Source organism: Megalops cyprinoides, chromosome 13, assembly GCF_013368585.1.
Source record: "Megalops cyprinoides isolate fMegCyp1 chromosome 13, fMegCyp1.pri, whole genome shotgun sequence".
Classification (NCBI taxonomy): Eukaryota; Metazoa; Chordata; class Actinopteri; order Elopiformes; family Megalopidae; genus Megalops; species Megalops cyprinoides.
The window spans coordinates 21,787,957-21,807,453 of record NC_050595.1 but is presented as its reverse complement, the minus strand read 5'-3'; the positions used below and the strand labels follow the sequence as shown (position 1 = coordinate 21,807,453).

The following is a 19,497-nucleotide window of genomic DNA, read 5'->3' as shown; positions in this document are numbered from 1 at the left end:
TTGACATCAGAGCACAGCATTAGGGGCAAGTCTTACTGGGAAATCGTGGTGCAGCTCAGGACACAGTCGGACGTACTGGCCCAGCTGCTCCAGCGGCCTGTCCGGTTCCGGCCTGCTGCGCAGTTTCTCCAGGTCTGTCTCCAGGTCATCATCCTGCCAGCACAGACACACAGCTCTCAGCATGGCGTGGATTCTTGCCAACAGAAGAACACACTACCTCTCCACAGACATTTGGTATATTATGACCAGATACTCAAGCTCCACCATTTCTTCGCTTCTCCCTCTAGGAGGTTTTCTAATTGGTAGCAGGAGGTTCGAGTGTTGACTGCATTCCTGTGCTACCTATGGACGTTCTGCTTTAGACCACGTCCTTTAAAGAATGTTCATAATGAGGCAGAAAATCAGGGTGCTCATAGCAGAGACAGAACTGGTCCATGTGAAGCACATAAAGGTGAATATCTGTTCATAAAAAATGGAATATCTGTGGCCTCTCCCACTACAACAGGAAATAGATTCTCTGTACATCGGACTGGAATAACAACACACCTGCTGATGTTACAGCAAGACATATGGCACTATGGAGTCGTGCCAAAGCCCTCCAGTAAACACGGAGCTGGCGTGCATTTCAGAGTTTAATTTGCCATAACCACCTATTATCTCAGCACAGTTAAAGAGCAAAGAGGGCAAGTTACCGCAATGTTTCATATTAATGCGTATTGACTCCCAAGAATATTGTTTCTGGATGCTTAATTTACCTGCGCATTTCCAAAGCAAACAAGCTGAGAGAGTCTGGGGAGAGGGAAAAGGAGGAGCACGGATTTCTACGGAAACATACTCCACTCTCACAGGTGAGGACAATAACGGCACACAGGGCACGTAGCCTGTTGGCATCGGTATAGCATCAGGTGAGTGTCAGCTAAAGAGCAGCGTGCCTTTGACAGCTCGCTGAAGGGGGCCCTGCACTAAGCAGCCAGCCGCCCAGAGGAAGCCTCGCGCTGCAGAACGGCCTGCTGCTTTCCATAGACAAACGCAGGCGATGATGAATGCGTCTGAGTCTACGCAGCCGCCTCGCCCCCCTTCCCCTGCCCTCTCAAGCTATAAGCTGAGGAGAAAAAGGCACGGAAACCGCCAGGCACAGCCCACAGCAAGATCAGGCTCCATGAAGGGGGGGGCTGCCAAAAACAAAAATTATTTTATATCATAATTTATATACTTTATAAAATGTAGACTGTATAGATTTATTGTGAGCTGAAAAACCATAAGCACAGCGGTTTTCCCAATTTGTGCTTGGCAGGGGATGCAGAGCGGTGCTATTGATTTATGGAGGCATCAAAGGGCCGTTACAGAGGTAATGTGGGAATAGTTCACAGAGACCTACCGGCCCTTACACTGCCCCACCACGACGCTTCAGTCAGCTCTTTCAAGTCCCAGACTCGTTAGACATGGGCCCATTAAAACCAATTACCAAAGATTTTGAGCGTGGTGGCACAGAAACTAGCATCATGACAGGAGTGCTCTGGCCACTCTGCATTGTCGCAAAAAAAAACAAACGAAATAAATAAGGGATCACTTACGTATTCCCTGTGGTCGGCATCGTTGTTTTTTGTGTCATCATTGCTTTCGTCTCCACAGCTGTCATCTTAAGGAGAGCAAACACAAGGCAAAGACCTCCATGTCAAAATGTGTCCACTGTCGTATCTTTCTAACAAGACTGGAAAGACCAGGCTGTTCTTAGTTTTTACACCATTGTCTGGGCTACTTTTTGTACTGACATCTAGTCCCATCTGAATGACATTTTAGTCATTTTCTCAGGAGACCCTCATTTCTCAGGAGACCCTCACAAGTATAAAAAAAAAAAACTTTTTCTGTCATCATTGACATCCTCCTATGTGCTTAGAATTGGCAAGCTTGAATTTCACTCTCCACATGACTGTACTGAGTAGGAAACGAGCAACTACAAACAGATGCTTAAAAATCAAGCACAGAAGCTCAAAATTCATTAGCTGCAGCTATGTGTTTTATGTGTTATCTCTTGAAACGTTTGAGTTCTTAAAAAAAAAAAGAGTACTGTCAAGTCCATCCACACTTCAAGGAAACACTGCTTCTCTTGGGTAAACACAGCCAACTTTTAATCTTTGGGTTTCGTAGCAACAGTTTCAGCAGTGATCCTTTTGCACATTTTAGGGAAAATAAATCTGGTTTGCTGACTGCAACATGCCAAAACTCCACTGAAAAGGATTCTAATAATGTAACACCACACCTGATGCATCGTATAGATATACAATGGCAACACAGGTGTAACAAAGTACAGAACTTCACAGATGGCACACAGTAGCAATGTTAGCATGTCAGCTTTCATTCAGTTTCATTCACTTTTAATGCTAACAATCTAACCTCAGACTAGGTGGATTCCAAGAGCCACATACAATGAAAACTGCGGTGAAGCACTATCAAGCCACTCATTCAAAGCTCTGTGTGTTCTGTGACAGGAATCTCAAAAATAAGTCAGGAAATCTGTCCTTAAACCACATAACCACAACTGACAGTACACCCGCACAATCTGAAATGTTGGTATGCCCCGAAAGGGGTCAACTGCCAATCCATTTCTTAATGAAAGCACAGAGCCCTCCCCATATTAAACCTTGGCTATGCATCACTGAGTACTGAACAGAAAGGCAATTCTCACACGCGTCCTGGCAGTCCATCTCCTACGCTCTAACAAGGGTCATACACCTCTTCCAGACAGACTACCACAGCCCCCCCCAACTTTACGGCTGACTTCAGCATGCTGTTTGCAGACACGCTTTCCCAAAGTGCCTGACTGTGGAGCTCATGGAAGTACAGTAGCAGAGGGCATGGAGAAGGTTACATGGGGGGGGGTGGTGGGAGGACAAAGAAGAAATGCAAATCTCCTCTCAGCGAGGCAAAGAGCCTGGCAGAATGATCCACAACTTGCCAAACTTCAATCTGCCTCCTGGCAGGCTAGGCTGCGGACAGAGATTTCAATTTAAGGGGTCATTATAGCGGCAGCCGTGCAGTCAGTGAGATTGTTAGCAGCGGGGGTATGCTGAAGAGCCCATTGCCCTCTAACGTGTTTCAGAGCCACAGCAAGAAGGAACCCGTACGGAGGTGTGTGTAACCACTAGAGTGCTGCTTTTAACACGCGTCTCTTCTTTCCATCCAGGGAGAGCTCACTTTAAACTCAGCAGGTGTGCCATGTTAGAATTCCACCCGCGTTCCAGAGAGACTTTAGTCATCGCAAGCGTTAAGTGTGACTAATAGTGCACATTCTGTGTTTATTCAATTGATTTGACGGACATTTAGCCAGAGGAGTCAGAATTGTATCACGGTCTTGTTGGTCTACTGGTACCGTTTTTGATCGCGATAACAGCTATGAACCACGTCAGTGTATTGAGAAGCTGTAACATTAACTATAATTTATAACTACTTACGAAAGCTCGGCTTGTTCTTTTAATGCAGTTCCTTATAGTGATTCCATATAGAAGACTATGGTTTCCTCATTTCTGTGGCTTCAGCTGATAGGACACAGCATACTGTCATTCTGTAAGTCCTGATAGGAAAACTGCATCATCTCAGAGAGAAACAGGACAGACACCTGACTGACTGACAGCAGCTCAGAGGCACAGTGTCATCAGCACCGGTTGCCAGGGTAACTGGGATTGTGTTTTGTGAATGGCTCGCAAGCATTCACTAGCCACACATTATAATGTAGACAAGAGAAAGAAAATGACCGATGCAGGGAAAAAAAAAAAAAGTATTCCATGATTTTGTGTTACACAACTGTGAACATTTGGCATGTACAGTACTATCCACGGTAGAAAAGGAAAAAACACTAAAAACGTTTCTCATCAAATTCATGTATTATGATTTTCACCATCCACATATACAGCTGATAAATATTCATTTTGAGGAATTAATTTTTTTTCTTATCAAAGAAGGAATCAGAAACGTTGCACTTTCTATACACAAGCAATTGACAGATTACATGTTTGCATGTTTTCCATTTGCTTGTTATGAAAACCTCCTCACATGTGGCAGATGAATTACCTCACTCAGAACCATTTTTTTCTGCCAATAAATATTCCAAGAGGACCAGTCTAGGAGCGTCACTAAAGAATAATGTGTCTTCAACAATAAAAAATAACATAATAGACAATCTTGGAGAAGGGTGTGCAGGAAGTTGAATAGTGAGGTATGCACCAAACTGTGCAGCAATTCCAAGTCTGTTTAAGTGCCAATGGGCAAAATTAAACAAGTAAATGAGCTAATAAGGTTACTGCATAACAAACACTCAATTACACTTTTTGCATCATCCCATGTGTGACACAGCTTATGATGCGTATGTTGGCACTAGGGCATAATGCTGTCTCCTGTCTCTCAGAAGAAATTAGGCATATGGTGAGACAAATGGTTCGTGGCTACTAAAGCAAAGCTGTTGCGGTATTCCTTACCCTGGGGCCCTGGGTCAGTACCCGAACCTGGGGTAGGCCTCCCAGGCAGGGGAAAGCTATAAACACTCTGATCTGAGGTCAGCGGAATAGGACACTTCGGGTAGCACTTCCTCATCAGCTGGACAGCAGACTCCACAAGGGATTCCAGGGACTTGGAGCCCAAGCAAGCCTTACAGATTACAACCAGGAAAAAACACAACCAGCTTAATTACTCTCATTTGATTGTGCTTCCTTTCATTGTTAAGTATATACTTCCACGGCAAACAGCATGTGCCAAAGAGAATAAAGAAGCAATTAGAGCAGAAAAAGGGTTTCTGTAGTTTGTTAAAGTGCTGGGATAAGGGAGAAGCTCTGCAGGCTGTGTGTTACCTGTGTGGTGTGGAAGAGCAGGCCCATGCCACCCTCGGCCACCAGGGCGTCCCTTCCCGCACCCGTGTTGGTGACATGGTGCAGGCAGTGGAGCAGCGCCCTGCGGACGGGAATGCTGGCATTCTCGGTGTCCTTACGGTGCCAGTCCTCATACAGTTTCAGCAGGCAGGAGACGTAGCCCTTGGAGACTGCCCACCTGCTGTTGGCTTCTGAGGGGATAAACAACCGAATGGGTATCTGTGTCACTTCCCGAAGAGAATCGTGAGAGTCATTTCCCCACATATATGACCAATCCTCCAAAATGGGAAAAAAGAAGTATCACAAAAACAATCACATATCCATTCAGCCATCAACATTCATGCCGTATGTAAAATGTTACAAAGTTACATATGACAAACTCTCAATATATTATGTCATTATTGACATACATGTCAATAAAGTCTGAGCCCTCACTAGGTCTGATCCCGACCAAAGGATGACTGCTTGTGCTCCAGGCTGCAACACTGCATGGTATAGCCAATAAAACAAGAGTTTGTGCATTACCCCTGTCCAGGAACTGCCTGGGGCTGCCTGATTTGGTCACATGAACCATTTAGCCAAGAACACAACATAAAGGAGAACAAAGAGCGTGGAGAGGTGATATTTTGCTGATGGAAAATCATCAGCAATGCACTGTGATCTTCTATTTGTTAACAATTTCATTTCATATTCATAACTTACTCTGAGGTCTCTTTGACATGGCTGGCTGACATCCCAAGAATTAAGATTGCTTTACAATGTTAAAAGCGGGGACTATGTAAAAAAGGCACTACTTAACCGAAAAATCTTTTTTGCAAACAGGCTGGACCTAAAATATTGTCTTTGCTAACAGTGCATAGGTGGACAGACAGCGGGCACTGATGCAAACAAGTGTTTGGCCATGGAGTAGAAATCCCACTCATATTTATCTGTGACCCCCCTCTTTGCCCATACCTGTAAGCTCATTTATTCCTTATTAATAAACAAACAGGTGTGTATAAATTTCAGCCTGGAACATTCTCACAACACATACTCATCACAACCTAATCAACACTTGATGGGAACCCTGATTTGCCATTGATAATTAGTGCTATATTTAGTGGGTTAAACTGGGATACCGACTTTACTAAGATACCCACAACTCCCATTCACACCGCAACAGTAGTCTACACCTCACATGATACACACTGCTATGAATGCAGAGAAAAGTTAAATAAATAAATTACCACAAAATACTGTAAAACCTGTCGTTTCTAGATTTTAGTGAAGGCAAATCTTCACAACACGATTTTGATGGGAGCAGGTCCAAGTGCTGATGTTAGCATCAGCCATGGCAGAGACTGCAGCTCATTCTGAAGATTTTGGGGGGAAATGAAAGAGGAAGCAAACCTTTCAAAGACAACATAAAAACTCATAACATTTAATCACAATTTCAGGTTAGGGTGCAAGAGGTTTACACAAAAACTGGCATTTAGCTAGAGCTTTCAGTTTTGGATATGGAGTCAAAGAGTGTAAGGTTAGACTTGAGGTGAGGATTGGGTTATGCATTTGGAGCTTACCGCTATCCTTACTTTGAAGTGAAAAATGCTTCAGAGCTAGCAGAATGAAAAATTTAATATTCTATTTTGAGATTTGTAGCTAAGTACTGCACTGTTTGGGAAAAAAAGCCAGAACATAAGTATATCCTCTATGCGAATCAAGAAGGAAGGCTATTTAAACCATGGATAAAGACATTTCTCACACTCTCTCACACACACACTCACACACACACAGAGCAGCATTCAGATAATAAATATTTCTCTCAATCATAGAAAATTCATACATTGTTGTATTGAAATATACTAAAATAGAATGACCGGTGTATGTGATCTTTTTTCCAAGTTTGCCATTTGTCTCCCTCCTCATCGTCAGACACTTGATTAAGGAGTCTGCACATATTCATCATTAACTTTTAAATCCATTAATTATTTTGATCCCAAATGGATCAAAAATAATTAATATGAGTTCACAGCCCCTTTTAAAATATTTATTTGGCAATGAATTTTGCATCAATTAAAATATTAGCAGCCTTTCCATAGAAGGAGCCCGGTGATTCGAATTAGACCCTCGTGCTAGCAGTCTCCCGGACTGGGTAAATATTTATGCAAGCAGATGTGTTAGACATTCACATTCATATTCATATTGGTGCTTTGTTACTCTGTGTCACGCTTCACTGAGAATTTTATTAGAGAAATGCAATAAGAGAAATGTAATAACAGCCTACTCCACGTCATCTCCGTGTGGACAAATAAACAACAAAAACAGCCAAATGCGCGGGCAACATGAGGAGTGAGATACTGCATCGCTCACTGTCACAACAGTGCAGATTTCCACGATAACACTGAGGCAAAAGGGAAGATATGAATTATCTGAATTTTGTAAACAAGAAAAAAAAGCCTTATTAAGGCACAACAGTACCATGCGGAGAAACTGAGATATGCATTGAAGAGCAAAAACCCTTTGTCCTACATGGCCACAATCCAGAGTGTTCTCACCTACCTTTAATCCACTGATGCTAAGAATGCTCTTTAATCCACTAACACTATGCCTGTGTTCCTCTCGGACAAAGGTTAAGAATCTACAGTAACTTCTAAATATTTGACATTTCCCTGACTGTTTTTAAGTTGGTTTACTCCCTTTGTACTGTTCACGCAGTATCATGATGGATTCCAGATATGCACATAATAAAAGACAAAAAAGGAATATAGGACAAATAAAGGCATCATAATGTGTCTATATGGAAAGCCTGAGAATACTGAATCTTACCTGAGTAAATTTTTATCCCATGAATAATCTGTGTTTTAAACAAAGTGCAATACCTGTAGAAATGATTAAAACCATAACATACTTTCATATATGTTCTCCAGAAGTTCAATAATGTACAAAGAAAGCATTGTGTGCACTACAATGGGAGGAGTTAAAAAAGGAACACAAGGAAAAAAAGTCTTATTTTGTCATGAACATGAACAGCCTAAAACATCTGTGTGAGTTATAAAGCTATAGTTACCGTCTGCAAACTATCTTTCTTCATGGGATATGAATCAATCTGCCCTAACATCCGCTAACATCCGCATTTATTATTGCATTGTTACATATCTGTAGGTCTCCCTTCTTTCTGATTGCAAATCACTATAAAAGGTTCAGCCTTTTAGCTCATATTTGAACTGATTTTCAATAAATAACATCACAATTTCACTATCTTGAATGAATCTAACATTGACACATTTTGCCTTTGAGTAACACTCATAATGTTCTGTGAGACACACTTAAGTAAATTTGTTTCTATACTTTGAGAAACCTACGGATGTTCAGTTTTCCTTCACAACAATATCACTGAATTTGATGTGCCTGAAGATTACTAATCCCGCCATGCATTTGGTCACATTTTGATATGTTAAAGGTTACCTTACAAATCCCTCCCAAGCCCACTTATGCAAAGCAACGCTGTCAGAAACACTTAAGATGCCTAGCCTCCAATGAGCTGAAATCGGTGCAGAAAAATAACACGAACACTTCAAGCCATGAGGTCAAGGGGAACCTGTACACCCCCTAAACTGAAGGTATCAGTAAACATCTCGCACGCAAGACCCAGAGGTGCTTCACTAAAGCTAAGCGACGCTCTCTCACAGACATCGGCGCTGCAGATTAGCGCCTTCGCCTCTCTCCGAGAGCCACCTGATGGAGGCCGGGCGCCGCCCCGCCCCCGAGCGCCCGAGGACCTCGTTATCGTCCCGAGGAGACCTGCCTCTCCCACTGACGCAGCCCCCCCCAAATCGCAGGCAGCCATTTGTTTACACAGACCTCACGGTATCACTGGAGAGCAGCCAACACTGGCCTGAGCGGAGCAGCTGTGGGGAAAGTGAGGGCCAGCACGGACCTCTAAGAGCCATGGATATAAAACACATTATTTTGAGCAGCCCATTTAGTGGAGTAATTACATCACAAAGAATGTGTAATTCATGTGCAGCTAGTGCACGTAGGCATCTAGTTACAGACCAGAAAATGTGGAGCTGCAGTTACTGCATTATGAGATTAAACATATATACAGCACCCTCTGTTTATAAGAAAATTACTGATGCAAGAACAAACCTCACATAGTGATCACAAAGACTGGGACAGAATCATTCTTATACTAATGCAGTTTAAATATTCTGCTTGTAAGAAGCAGGAAATCCCTTTTTAAGATTCATTTGGACTCATTCACAACATTCAATAAGACTAAATGGAGTAGAATGGTGCATAATAAGCTACAGAAAGAAGGGGAAAAAAAGTTGTTTCGATTTTGAATGCAGTGAATCCCATGTCTCGCATTAATTACCATAGGACCAAGCGTATAAAATATTTTGAGACCCAAAATTGCGCAGTTAAGCTATGAGCCTGGATGCCAGTCTACATGGCAGGAAAAGTAAAGACACTCTGCCAATGAAAAACGCCGCCTTCACAAGTCTTACATTACTTCTTAAGAGATCCCACACTCAACAGTGTCTAAGACTCTAAGACAGGGAGGACATCATGAAGAACCAAGAAGCCAGCAAACAAATGTGAGCTGGCTAGGCCTCTACAAACACGGGATGCTTGTCACTCTGGACGAATTTTGTCAGCAAATGGTGACTGCACAATGGCATTGTGGTCAGCACACTGCCAGGTATCATGGATGCATTCAGAAATAATAAACGTGAGTTAAATTATTACGTTTTAACAAAATGCAAACATTGACTGTGCCACAGCACTAGAAATTCTTAGTGACATTCAAATAATTAGCAACAATATGATTATTTTAATTTTTACTTAATTTTACTTAATTTTTTACTTTACTTACCCAGTTCACCTCTAACACCATCACCCTGAGTACAGGAGCCCCACATGGTTGTGTCCTGAGCCCCCTACTCTACTCTCTCTATACACACGACTGTGTGTCATCTTACAGTTCCACTTCTATTGTCAAGTTTGCTGACGATACAGTGGTTCTGGGCCTCATCAAGAACGATGAGACCCCCTACCTGGACGAGGTGGAGAAGCTGATAACCTGGTGCCAGGTGAATTGTCTCAATCTGAACATCAGCAAAACCAAGGAGCTGGTTGTGGACTTCAGGAGAAGGCAGCAGCAGTCTTACACCCCACTGATGATTGGCAGGACCCAGGTGGAGAGAGTGAGTAGCTTTGGGTATCTTGGGGTTAATATCACTGAGGACCTGACCTGGACTAATCACATCCAAGCTCAGGTAAATAAGGCCAGACAACGGATGTACCACCTAAGACTGCTGAGGAAATTCAGGGTCCCTCCAGCTATTCTGAAAACTTTCTACACCGGGACTATAGAAAGTATACTGGCTCTCAGTGTGGTACACAAACTGTTCTGTTCTGCAAAGCCCTGCAGAAAGTGGTGCGCTTAGCTGAGCGCATTTCCAGGAGTGCCCTCCCCTCTCTGCAGGACATCTACACCAGGCGATGCAGTACCAGAGCTGTCAAAATTATTACAGACTCCACCCATCCCAGTAACTGCTTGTTCAGCTTGCTGAAATCCGGCAAGCGCTTCTGCAACAATGATGGCCAAAACTGAGAGGCTCAGGAGGAGTTTCTTCCCCCAGGAATCAGACTCCTCAATACGGACATGCCCGCCACACTAATCTTGAACACAAACTTAGGACTTTAATGATGCAGTTGTTACTTTCCTGTACTCGGTACTACCTGCACTTGGTTCTTACTTTTTTTAGTCTTATTGTACATATTTTTTCCTTTTATCTATTTTATCTATTTTTATCTAATTTATTTTTATACTGTTTATAACTGTGTATGTGACAAATAAAGTTCTTGAATCTTCTTGAATCTTGAAAGATTTGTATCATTACATTTGGTTCCATGCTTGATAATTTGCTAAGGATATTCATAAAATGTGATAAAAAGTTAAAACAACATTGGTCTGTCATCATTTATACCACATACATACATACATATAACACATATATACATATAGCACAAATTGTACTGGATATATGTCATTTTTACAGGTGGAGTGCACTGTACACTTACATATATACATCCACACACACACACAAACTGATGTAGTCACTACATATATATATGGTTGGTGTGTTTGCTTATGGCTAGCAGCTGTGGGATGGGTGTATGTGTGTGTGCCCTGGACCCCATACAATGCCCCCCCCCTCCCCTCTTTTCTCACCGTTCTCCCTCTCTTCTCAATTTTGTCTCTTCCCTCTCTCTTTCTGTCTCTCTCCCCCACTCTCTCTTTCTCTACTTTTTTCTGTCTCTCCCTTCACTCTCTCCCTCTCTCTCCCATTGTCTCTCTCTCTCTCTCTCTCTCTATATATATATATATATATATATATATATATCTCCCTCCCTCTCTCTCTCTCTTTCTCTCTCTCAGCATGAGCACCCAGTCACAAAGGGAAGCAGCAATGTGAGCTCCAGGCTCTGCCTCACACAGATACAGGTTACTGAAATATTAATGTCGGCAATGGGTTTCAGCCAGCACTCTTGGGGATCCTCTTCAAAAAGTCAGCCCCCAGCTAAAGCAGGAGGCATGCAGCTCTAATAAAAATAAAAAATAGTGCGGCCCCACTGTACAAGACGCTGGACGCCATTTACTGCATTTTCGGGAAATTGTGATTGATGTCACTTGCTGAGCCAAAGCAGGAAATGGTATGAAAAACACAAAATATTCAATTTGTGCTCCGTCTACATGGAGACAGATTTCAGATTGAGACGCAAGACTTGTGTCCATCCTCTCAGTGCAAATCAGGCCATAGCTCACAGTGCAGTGGCTGACCCCTGCCTTCTGAATCAACACGCGAGACTGCAACATGTGACACTGCATGTGTTCATTCAGAAATAGCACAGCAAGAACAGCAAGCTTTCCTCTAAGGAAAACATTAGACACTTTCAATACAGTCAGTACAACAGATTGGTGCATCATGAGTATTAGACGAAAAATTAAATATTTGCAGATGTAAATATGACAGAACTATTCCAGAGACACATATCCATTCAAACCGCAACTTATTGTTCATTTTTATTTTATTTTGGTTTCATTCAAACTGGATTGATGCAAGGCAAATTCTGCCTTATTTTCAGCACAAGACATTTATCCCACAAGGCCAGAACATGGAAGAAACATGGTAAATGTTTGATGATTATCAACTGATCAAATTACGTCCAAACAAAAACCAAATCACAATACGTAGGTTCCCAGTACACCTCAGAAAAAGACAATTGATTGTACAGCCTGTACTGAATGAGACAGATGGATATTCACCATCATCATCCAGTCAGTTTCCTTTAAAAAAAAAAGACTCCAAAAAGAGCATTAAGACTCTCACACGGATAACTACCCAGGCCCTGCACCACATTAACAGGTGCTCTGCCTGAAGTTGTAACGAGCCATAGAGCCACACTGCCACCTGCAGGCAGACCAGAACATTTCCATCAAATGTCTGCACAGTCCATCTCTGCACAGAACAGTATACCCAGTGATAGAATATTAATATGTAACCTAGCGTTTTTTTTTTTCCTTTACACAAGTTCCATACCAATATGGAAGTTATCTTCCTTTAAGTTGTAATCTGAGGAAAGAATGACTGCTTGTAAAGTGGATGTGTAAATGTATTTACATCTGGAGCTATGACTATGGCTAAACCAGAGATGGTTAGGAAAATGTAGACAGAACTGTCAGTGAAATCTAAGGTATTCATATCTCACAAGCTGCCAGGCAACAAGCCAATCAGCGCAATGTTACAAGTATATTAGTCATAGCGCCTCTAGAGAAAATAAATCAATGCGTTCACATTTCAAAGGTTATCTCAGTAAGGGCAAGGCAACAAACATGGCTGGAATCACTTAGCAATGTGAGGAAATCTCCCAAAATTCTGTGAACACTGAACAATTTGGAGGCAAAATTTAAAAATCCCTAAAAATCTTTGCAAAACAATCTGCCATTAAATTTCTGGTATACCTACTTCATAAAAGGTTTTACCAAGGGGGCAGAGTGAGGTATTCATGTTCTCACTTGTATTTTTTTGCCTTTAAATAATTAAATGTGCAGGAAAAATTCCTAAAAAATAACCCAAATATGACTAAAATATGACCTGCAATACAAAGGAGAGATGCATTCAGAAGTCTAACTCTGAAGCAATTAGAGTGAAAGAACAAGTTGAGCAAAGCCTCTGAACAAGACTTCATATGACAACTCCAGAACGGAGGACTTTCGGCTGGGAGAGAGCCAGCTCCGTGAGACAATGTGCCTTGTCGCCTTTAATTGCCATCGGTAATGAGTCCAGGACTACAGAGACCGCTGAGGCGCCATTGTGGGAGGGTGTCCTCCCGTCCTTCTCGGCCCCACGAGCGGCAACGCGCAAAGCCGCGGGGAGGCAGGCAGACTCGCAGGGCCGGGCCGTCACGAGGTGAGATGCGGGCTCACCTAATGCTGACGCAGAGCTTTTCCGTTCGCTATAGACGTCCCCAAGCTCGGCCGTCCCCGGGCGCAAGCGACTGGTGACTCTCCCCAGGACCCGGAGCCCACGGGAGGGCCATCCACAAAGCAACGTGCCAAGGAGCACGCGCCAGGCGACGCGGAGCGAGAGGGAAGGGCGGCATTGACGACGCTCGGCGCATTTAAAGGAGGAGAGAGCGCGCCGATGTCTCGGGGAGCAGGCGTCTGATTGGCGTGGAGAGACGCAGACGAGCGCTCTAATGACAAATTACAAGGCTAATGATCCCTCTACAATCTGCAGTGAGATCAAACAGAATCTGCCTGAGAGTTGAAGAGTTTCAATCAAGGCTTACGCTATGCCAAATTGGAGCTGAGTGACAGGATATCTGTAATATTTCAAAGGAATTTATATACAGTATGCTTTATATATACACACTTGTATATGTATACACAAAAACACACAGAAATAGACACCCACGCAGTACATGCATTATACAAATTGTTTTTGCTCACCAAGTAAAATCATGTTTACATCTGAAAAATTATTTTTGAAAAACTGTTTACAAGGCTACTTGTGGAAGAAAAACTATCAGTGTAGTTTCAACTGTGGCAATTATAAAGGTCTCATTGTCAGGAATAAAGAACCAATTATGCAGTCAGATACATTAGATTTGACACAGCAACTGCAGCTAATTTGCAGCTGGTCTTTCTGTCACTTGAGCAACCAGCGCATATCCTTTCCTTTGATTAATGTCTTTAATTGCTGCTTCTCAGTAATCAGCATTGTAATACACGTTGTAAAAGGAAAGTAGTATCAACAGGCTCCTACATGCCTAAATATTAGGAGGTAAATTTGAATCTAGAGTTAGGGCTAATAGTCTATTAATGATCATGGTTCTAATAGTTGTCAGTTTAGCTGCAGTAAGTATGTGACTGTTATTTACAATGCCATTTCTTGGCTTACAGGGTAACAGAGTATGTGATTGATTACAGGAACGGTATCTGGGAACCCTCCAAGTTTTTTTTTTTTTGTATTGCCACCTCTTCACCTTTCTATCCAACCACAATGCATTTTCGTACATAGCACAAAGTAGTAAAATACAACACACTCTAATTAGCTCAAACAAAGTCTACGAATTTCAGACATTCAGAGCTATGCAGACAAAGCTTCCTATGCAATTTCCTATGCAAGTGACTCTTTGTGCTATGGAAGCATGTGACTGTGAAAACAACATGCAATGCCGCTGTGCAGAGAGAAATTCAACTTACTTGAATGCAATATTGCTGCCACAGTATCAATAGCTGCCCTGCAAAACACCGAAAAGAAAACAAATCAGAACATTCATACAGCACATGTATTTCAGAAAACCATCTAAAGCTAATTCTAAACCACCAGCTTTGCGCTTAGCACAATCAATGGTTGAGCTATTGGCACTAGCCATAAAATGAACATGGAGCACCAGTACAGTTATGATACTCTGAGAATGGCAGGATGTCTTTGAAAATCACTGGATAATAGGTATAGAAGTCTTGAGGTCTGCATGAGGGAACATTGTAGATGCACAGTTCTCAAACACTGTTTGCATTAATGAGGAAATCTGTGGTTGTTGGCTTGGATCTTAACCTGCAGGGAGGTCCTTGGTCAGTTGGAATAGTTGTTGCATTATGGGAAATGGTTGAGCTTCAGATCTTCTCACTGATTTACATACATCTTTTGGTGGGACATTATTAGACTTGATATCATTCCATGGCTGTGGTCTTCCTTTGATACAAACTGACCATTTCCACAGACATTAGGAGTATTTTTATATAGATTACCCCATTGCAAAAATTAGATTTGTGCACTGAACAAACCTTGCAGCAGCTATTTATTTGTTTTCTGAAAGGGAAAGGAGTCATTTAAGCGCTCTTGCAGCATGTAGGGTCATAAAGGCATTTCACAGGGCTGCTGTTGCTGGCCGATCGATACTGTCACGGGCTGAGATTCTCGGCGGGCAGCACAATACTTATCTTTATGGGAGCACTCATCTTTGAAAAAGGGTCCTAGTGGCACAGCAGCCTTTCAAACAGCTACAGGACTCTCATGCCCCAACAGGTTTGTACTGCAGTCTGCTTCACACCCATGTCCGCCTACGGCACCAGACCGGGACCGAAGCCCCATTTTTAACACCGTCTTTGGCGAGACGCGCGTGGTAGTTATTGCTCTCCAATAATAATGAAACCTAAAGGATTCTGCAGACTGGGTCAACAGGCACACAGGAAAACGCCGTTCACATGATTAACTGTCCACTTACTCCTCAGTGCGTCTGACTCCGCGGGCTTTAAAGATTACTCGCATACAATATTCGACTGGAGTCCCTTCTGTCGTCTGACTTATTATCTAACATGACACCCTAATGCGGCGACGCACTAAACGTTTATGCAAATGCCCATTACGCGTTGCTCGCGAGAGGAATACTGATGAATGCTCTTTCCTTGCCCCCATTACTTCACAGGCGCACGACCGCCGTCAGCTATCGCGGGTAATCCATTTTGTACTTTTTCCCCTGGAATCATAACTGCAGACATATGGTTCATCTGAGGGGGAAAAAAACGGGTGCCTCCAGAGACCTGCTTGAAACTGTCGCTGCGGAAAATGTGTCCCACGGCTAAAAGTATGCCCACTTATTTTTCAAATCTGAAATCCACCCCAACTATGTCCACTACTCCCCATGTTTGTTTTCTTGGTAACAGGCACGTACACAGTAGCATCACGGTGCACAATATCAAGTCGCACCGAAATAACATGCGTGTAAGATCATCAGAGCCCCAGCTGGGGAGAGGACTTGCCGTAATTAGACACTCGGCTGCCTCCCTCTCTGTGTATTTGTAGCTATCGGTGGGTAGATATGGAATCTTTCCAATTTCCCAGCAGTCATCGGGGAGCGCAAGCGTTCTTATCAACTTATTGCCATTTTCCTAACAACCGAGTGATTAATGCAATAAAAGGAACTGTTTCTCTACAGAGCAGAGGAAAAACACAGTGCTTGTGTTTGGCTTTCCATTAATAAAACACTCCTTTGGGGTACAAAACCATATTTATTGAAATTTGAATGAGCCCGTGTTGTCAGTGCTGCGTGCATCATTAGAAAGTGAAAATGAGGTCAAACACAGAAAATTAGGTCAAAAAGAACTGAAGCAATAATATTATATATATATAGAAGAAGAAAAATCTTAGAATTTCTGAATTAAAGGCCACCTACAGTGATTCTCTGAGAAATTAAAAGTCAGAAATTAAAACTGTTTGGTTTAACATTACAATCATTTATGAGCCACCTTTGTTAGAGCCATTGACTTTCTTTGTGCTTAGTGTGGCCATCTAAATATTTACTTGGGTTGCATATACACACTGATAACATTTTTTTTAATAAAAAAAGCATTTCAAACTTCAATTAGAGGTACACATTAAAATCATGTTTTAAGATAAAGTACATATTTTAGATAAAAACGCTTAAATTATTGATTATGTGAGGCAGAGGCACACATGTGTGTCCACTACACAGTTATAACAGTGTAAAGTTATCATGTTAAAATCAATGTTAAATTAATCTAACCTCAAAATAGCACAACCTGTGCTAATAGCAGAAAAACAATTAAAACAGCAGTTTCCCCATGAGTCACATTCTAAGGTTGACACAAAGTTGATTGACTTGAGTTCAACGGTCAACAACACGAATGTTCTTCTATTGGAAAAAGAACACTTGCATTTGCAGTGAACACTTGCAATGAAGTTAAGGACAAATTTTGACTGACTCCAGGCATATCTGGTGTGTATATGTTGGTGCGGGCTGAACTCCCAACAGCCCCCCAGGTCTGGGGCTGGGTGCCTTAGAGGAGGCTGCGGATGGGCCGCACGGAACCAGGATGACGAGCCAAAGGAGCTCCAGCCTGGCCTGTGTCAACAAACACTCAGCCCCAGCCACCAAGCTCCTGGCCACCTCTCCTAATCAGACACTGGGAATGCTGCAAGGGTCAGCGCGGGTCAAGCACTGTTTACCGGTCCCTCTGCAGTAACTGCCACTCAGGACCAGAGCTATGCAGCGCAGTGCCACAGAGCGAAGGCAAGGCCGCTCAGTAGGCGGGACGAAATGCACCTCGCATGCTCGCATTCGTGTGAGCGCTCGACAGGAAAAAACACACGCTTTAGCAAAGCATGATCAAGCGCGTTCAAAGTGCGAGGAGATCCACTTTGGAGATGGGGAACAAAGAAGGATCGGGCAACGTGACGTTCGCACACACCCCGCCGCCCACTGTTTCCCAACTCGATTAAACTTGAGTAACCCACTTCCCTTTAAATGGGCTCTGCAAAGTCTTGATAAATGCAAGTTCATGTCTGCCTTGGCCCAGAGGAATCTTGCTCGAAGGAACACATTTTAATGAAAAATCGGAGGCAAGCACAACTTATGCAAATTATACAATTTGTGCAGAAGAGATAAAGTTCAGCCATTTCATAAACTCATTTCCAAATTGTACAGCTTGTTCATATGGATCTGCCATTCTTACCGTAAACCTCCAACCAAATGTATTTGAGATGGTGCAGTAAGTCCAGAAGATTTTGCAATTTTGCATGCGCCATTGTGGATATTACCAATTTATAGAGATCTAGGGGTAAAACTTTAAGAATTTGTAATTGGACGTCTCCAACCCATTAAATGCTCCTTTTCCTTAACAACGTGATGTGACCCACTGGTTCTCAGGGGACAATTTGCTGCAGGGAGGAGGACAGGCCTGTCTTTACACCAGAGAAAAGGAAAGGAAAAAAACAAGTAAATGCCCCCCTGGGATATTAGAAAAAAAACAGATCGAGCTCCTTAACTGGTTTAAAAACTAAACAAATACATATATTGGTCCCTGTGGAGCTTGTTAGTACTGTTTTAACTGCGAAAGGAGTCAGCTTCCAAGCTATGTCCAACACTTGAAGAATGCAATGATGGCTGCACTACAAAGTGCTGGCTGACGCTGTGGCATACCTAGAGAGCAGTGAATGACAGATCGACGTGATACATGACACTTACTTCACGATGCGTATGTGCTTCGTCGTGTGAGGGGATACCAGTTGAAACACTACATCCAGGCCTCTGTTTTTGCCAATCAAGGTAGCAGTGGAAACTAGGAAGGAGCAAGGTGGTATATTACCGTATGCCTTAATGACTATCAAATTTGATCACTTTTTCCAAGAGAAATCACATGTTAGGGCATTCCCCATATTCCTCTGTGCTTTATCCAAAGGAGGGAGATTGTTACAACATGACGCTAGACCATTTCTGAGCACAGCAAGACAACGAGAGCTTCAAACTCTGTGCACACTATAATTAAAGATGATAGTTTTATATACATATTTATATAACACACATTTGCAGCTGATTTTACAACAAAAATCTAATCTAAAAATAAATGGGAGTAAATCTAATTTAGATTTTTTTAAATCCCCCGTCCCATCTTCCATGTGAACCTACACTTGTACATGAAATTTTTAAACCGATAATCCAATAAACATACAGACTTTCCTTTTATAACTATGGTCCATGTAAACTTAATCATATAGGAAATTTGACAAGTCAAAAAATAAATGTTGGAATGCATTCAGAAAATTCCTATTACAGAAATATGGCATCCGGTCCCTTTTTACATGCAAGCTACCATTAGCATATGGTAGAGGGAGTGATATTGCGCACAGCATACAGCTTAAATAGATTAAATGTGTGCTGCTCGCAATCTGTACACCCACAAACCTAAAAAAGCTTTTTCAAAAACCCAAGACATTTCATAGGCTGAATTGCCAGCTTATCTCTTTAGTCTGAAGCTTGTGAGCCAGAAACCGCTGTGTTCATTTGCGCTTTAACACATTAATAACAATCTTTTTACATGGAATGAAACCTTTCTAAATCAAAAAAGGAGTACAGAGCGATCCTTGTTCCTTTAGAAATTCAACCTCAGTCTGACAATTTTTTCTTTCTTTTTTGTCTTATCTCATTTTTTCAAGACAAATAGATTCCTTTGGTGCATCAAAGTGTGATTCATCAATAGAGAAGTTGCACCTATGTGTCAGAGCACTGCGCATAACTCGGTCTCCAGTGCGGTTTGAGTGTGCAGTCAACGGCACAAGGCAGC

General features: G+C 42.3%; 1 protein-coding gene across 1 annotated transcript in view; it reads right to left on the bottom strand.

Moving 5' to 3' along the window:
- LOC118788161 (cytosolic carboxypeptidase 4) overlaps positions 1-19,497 on the bottom strand; it is a 120,610-nt gene that overhangs the window by 93,825 nt on the left and 7,288 nt on the right. Inside the window, exons 5-10 of the mRNA XM_036544053.1 lie at positions 18,402-18,495; positions 14,617-14,654; positions 4,842-5,050; positions 4,473-4,641; positions 1,575-1,639; positions 37-153 (exon numbers count right to left, since the gene is read on the bottom strand). Of these exons, the coding sequence (XP_036399946.1) occupies positions 37-153; positions 1,575-1,639; positions 4,473-4,641; positions 4,842-5,050; positions 14,617-14,654; positions 18,402-18,495 (692 nt within the window). The remainder of the gene's footprint in view (positions 1-36; positions 154-1,574; positions 1,640-4,472; positions 4,642-4,841; positions 5,051-14,616; positions 14,655-18,401; positions 18,496-19,497) is intronic.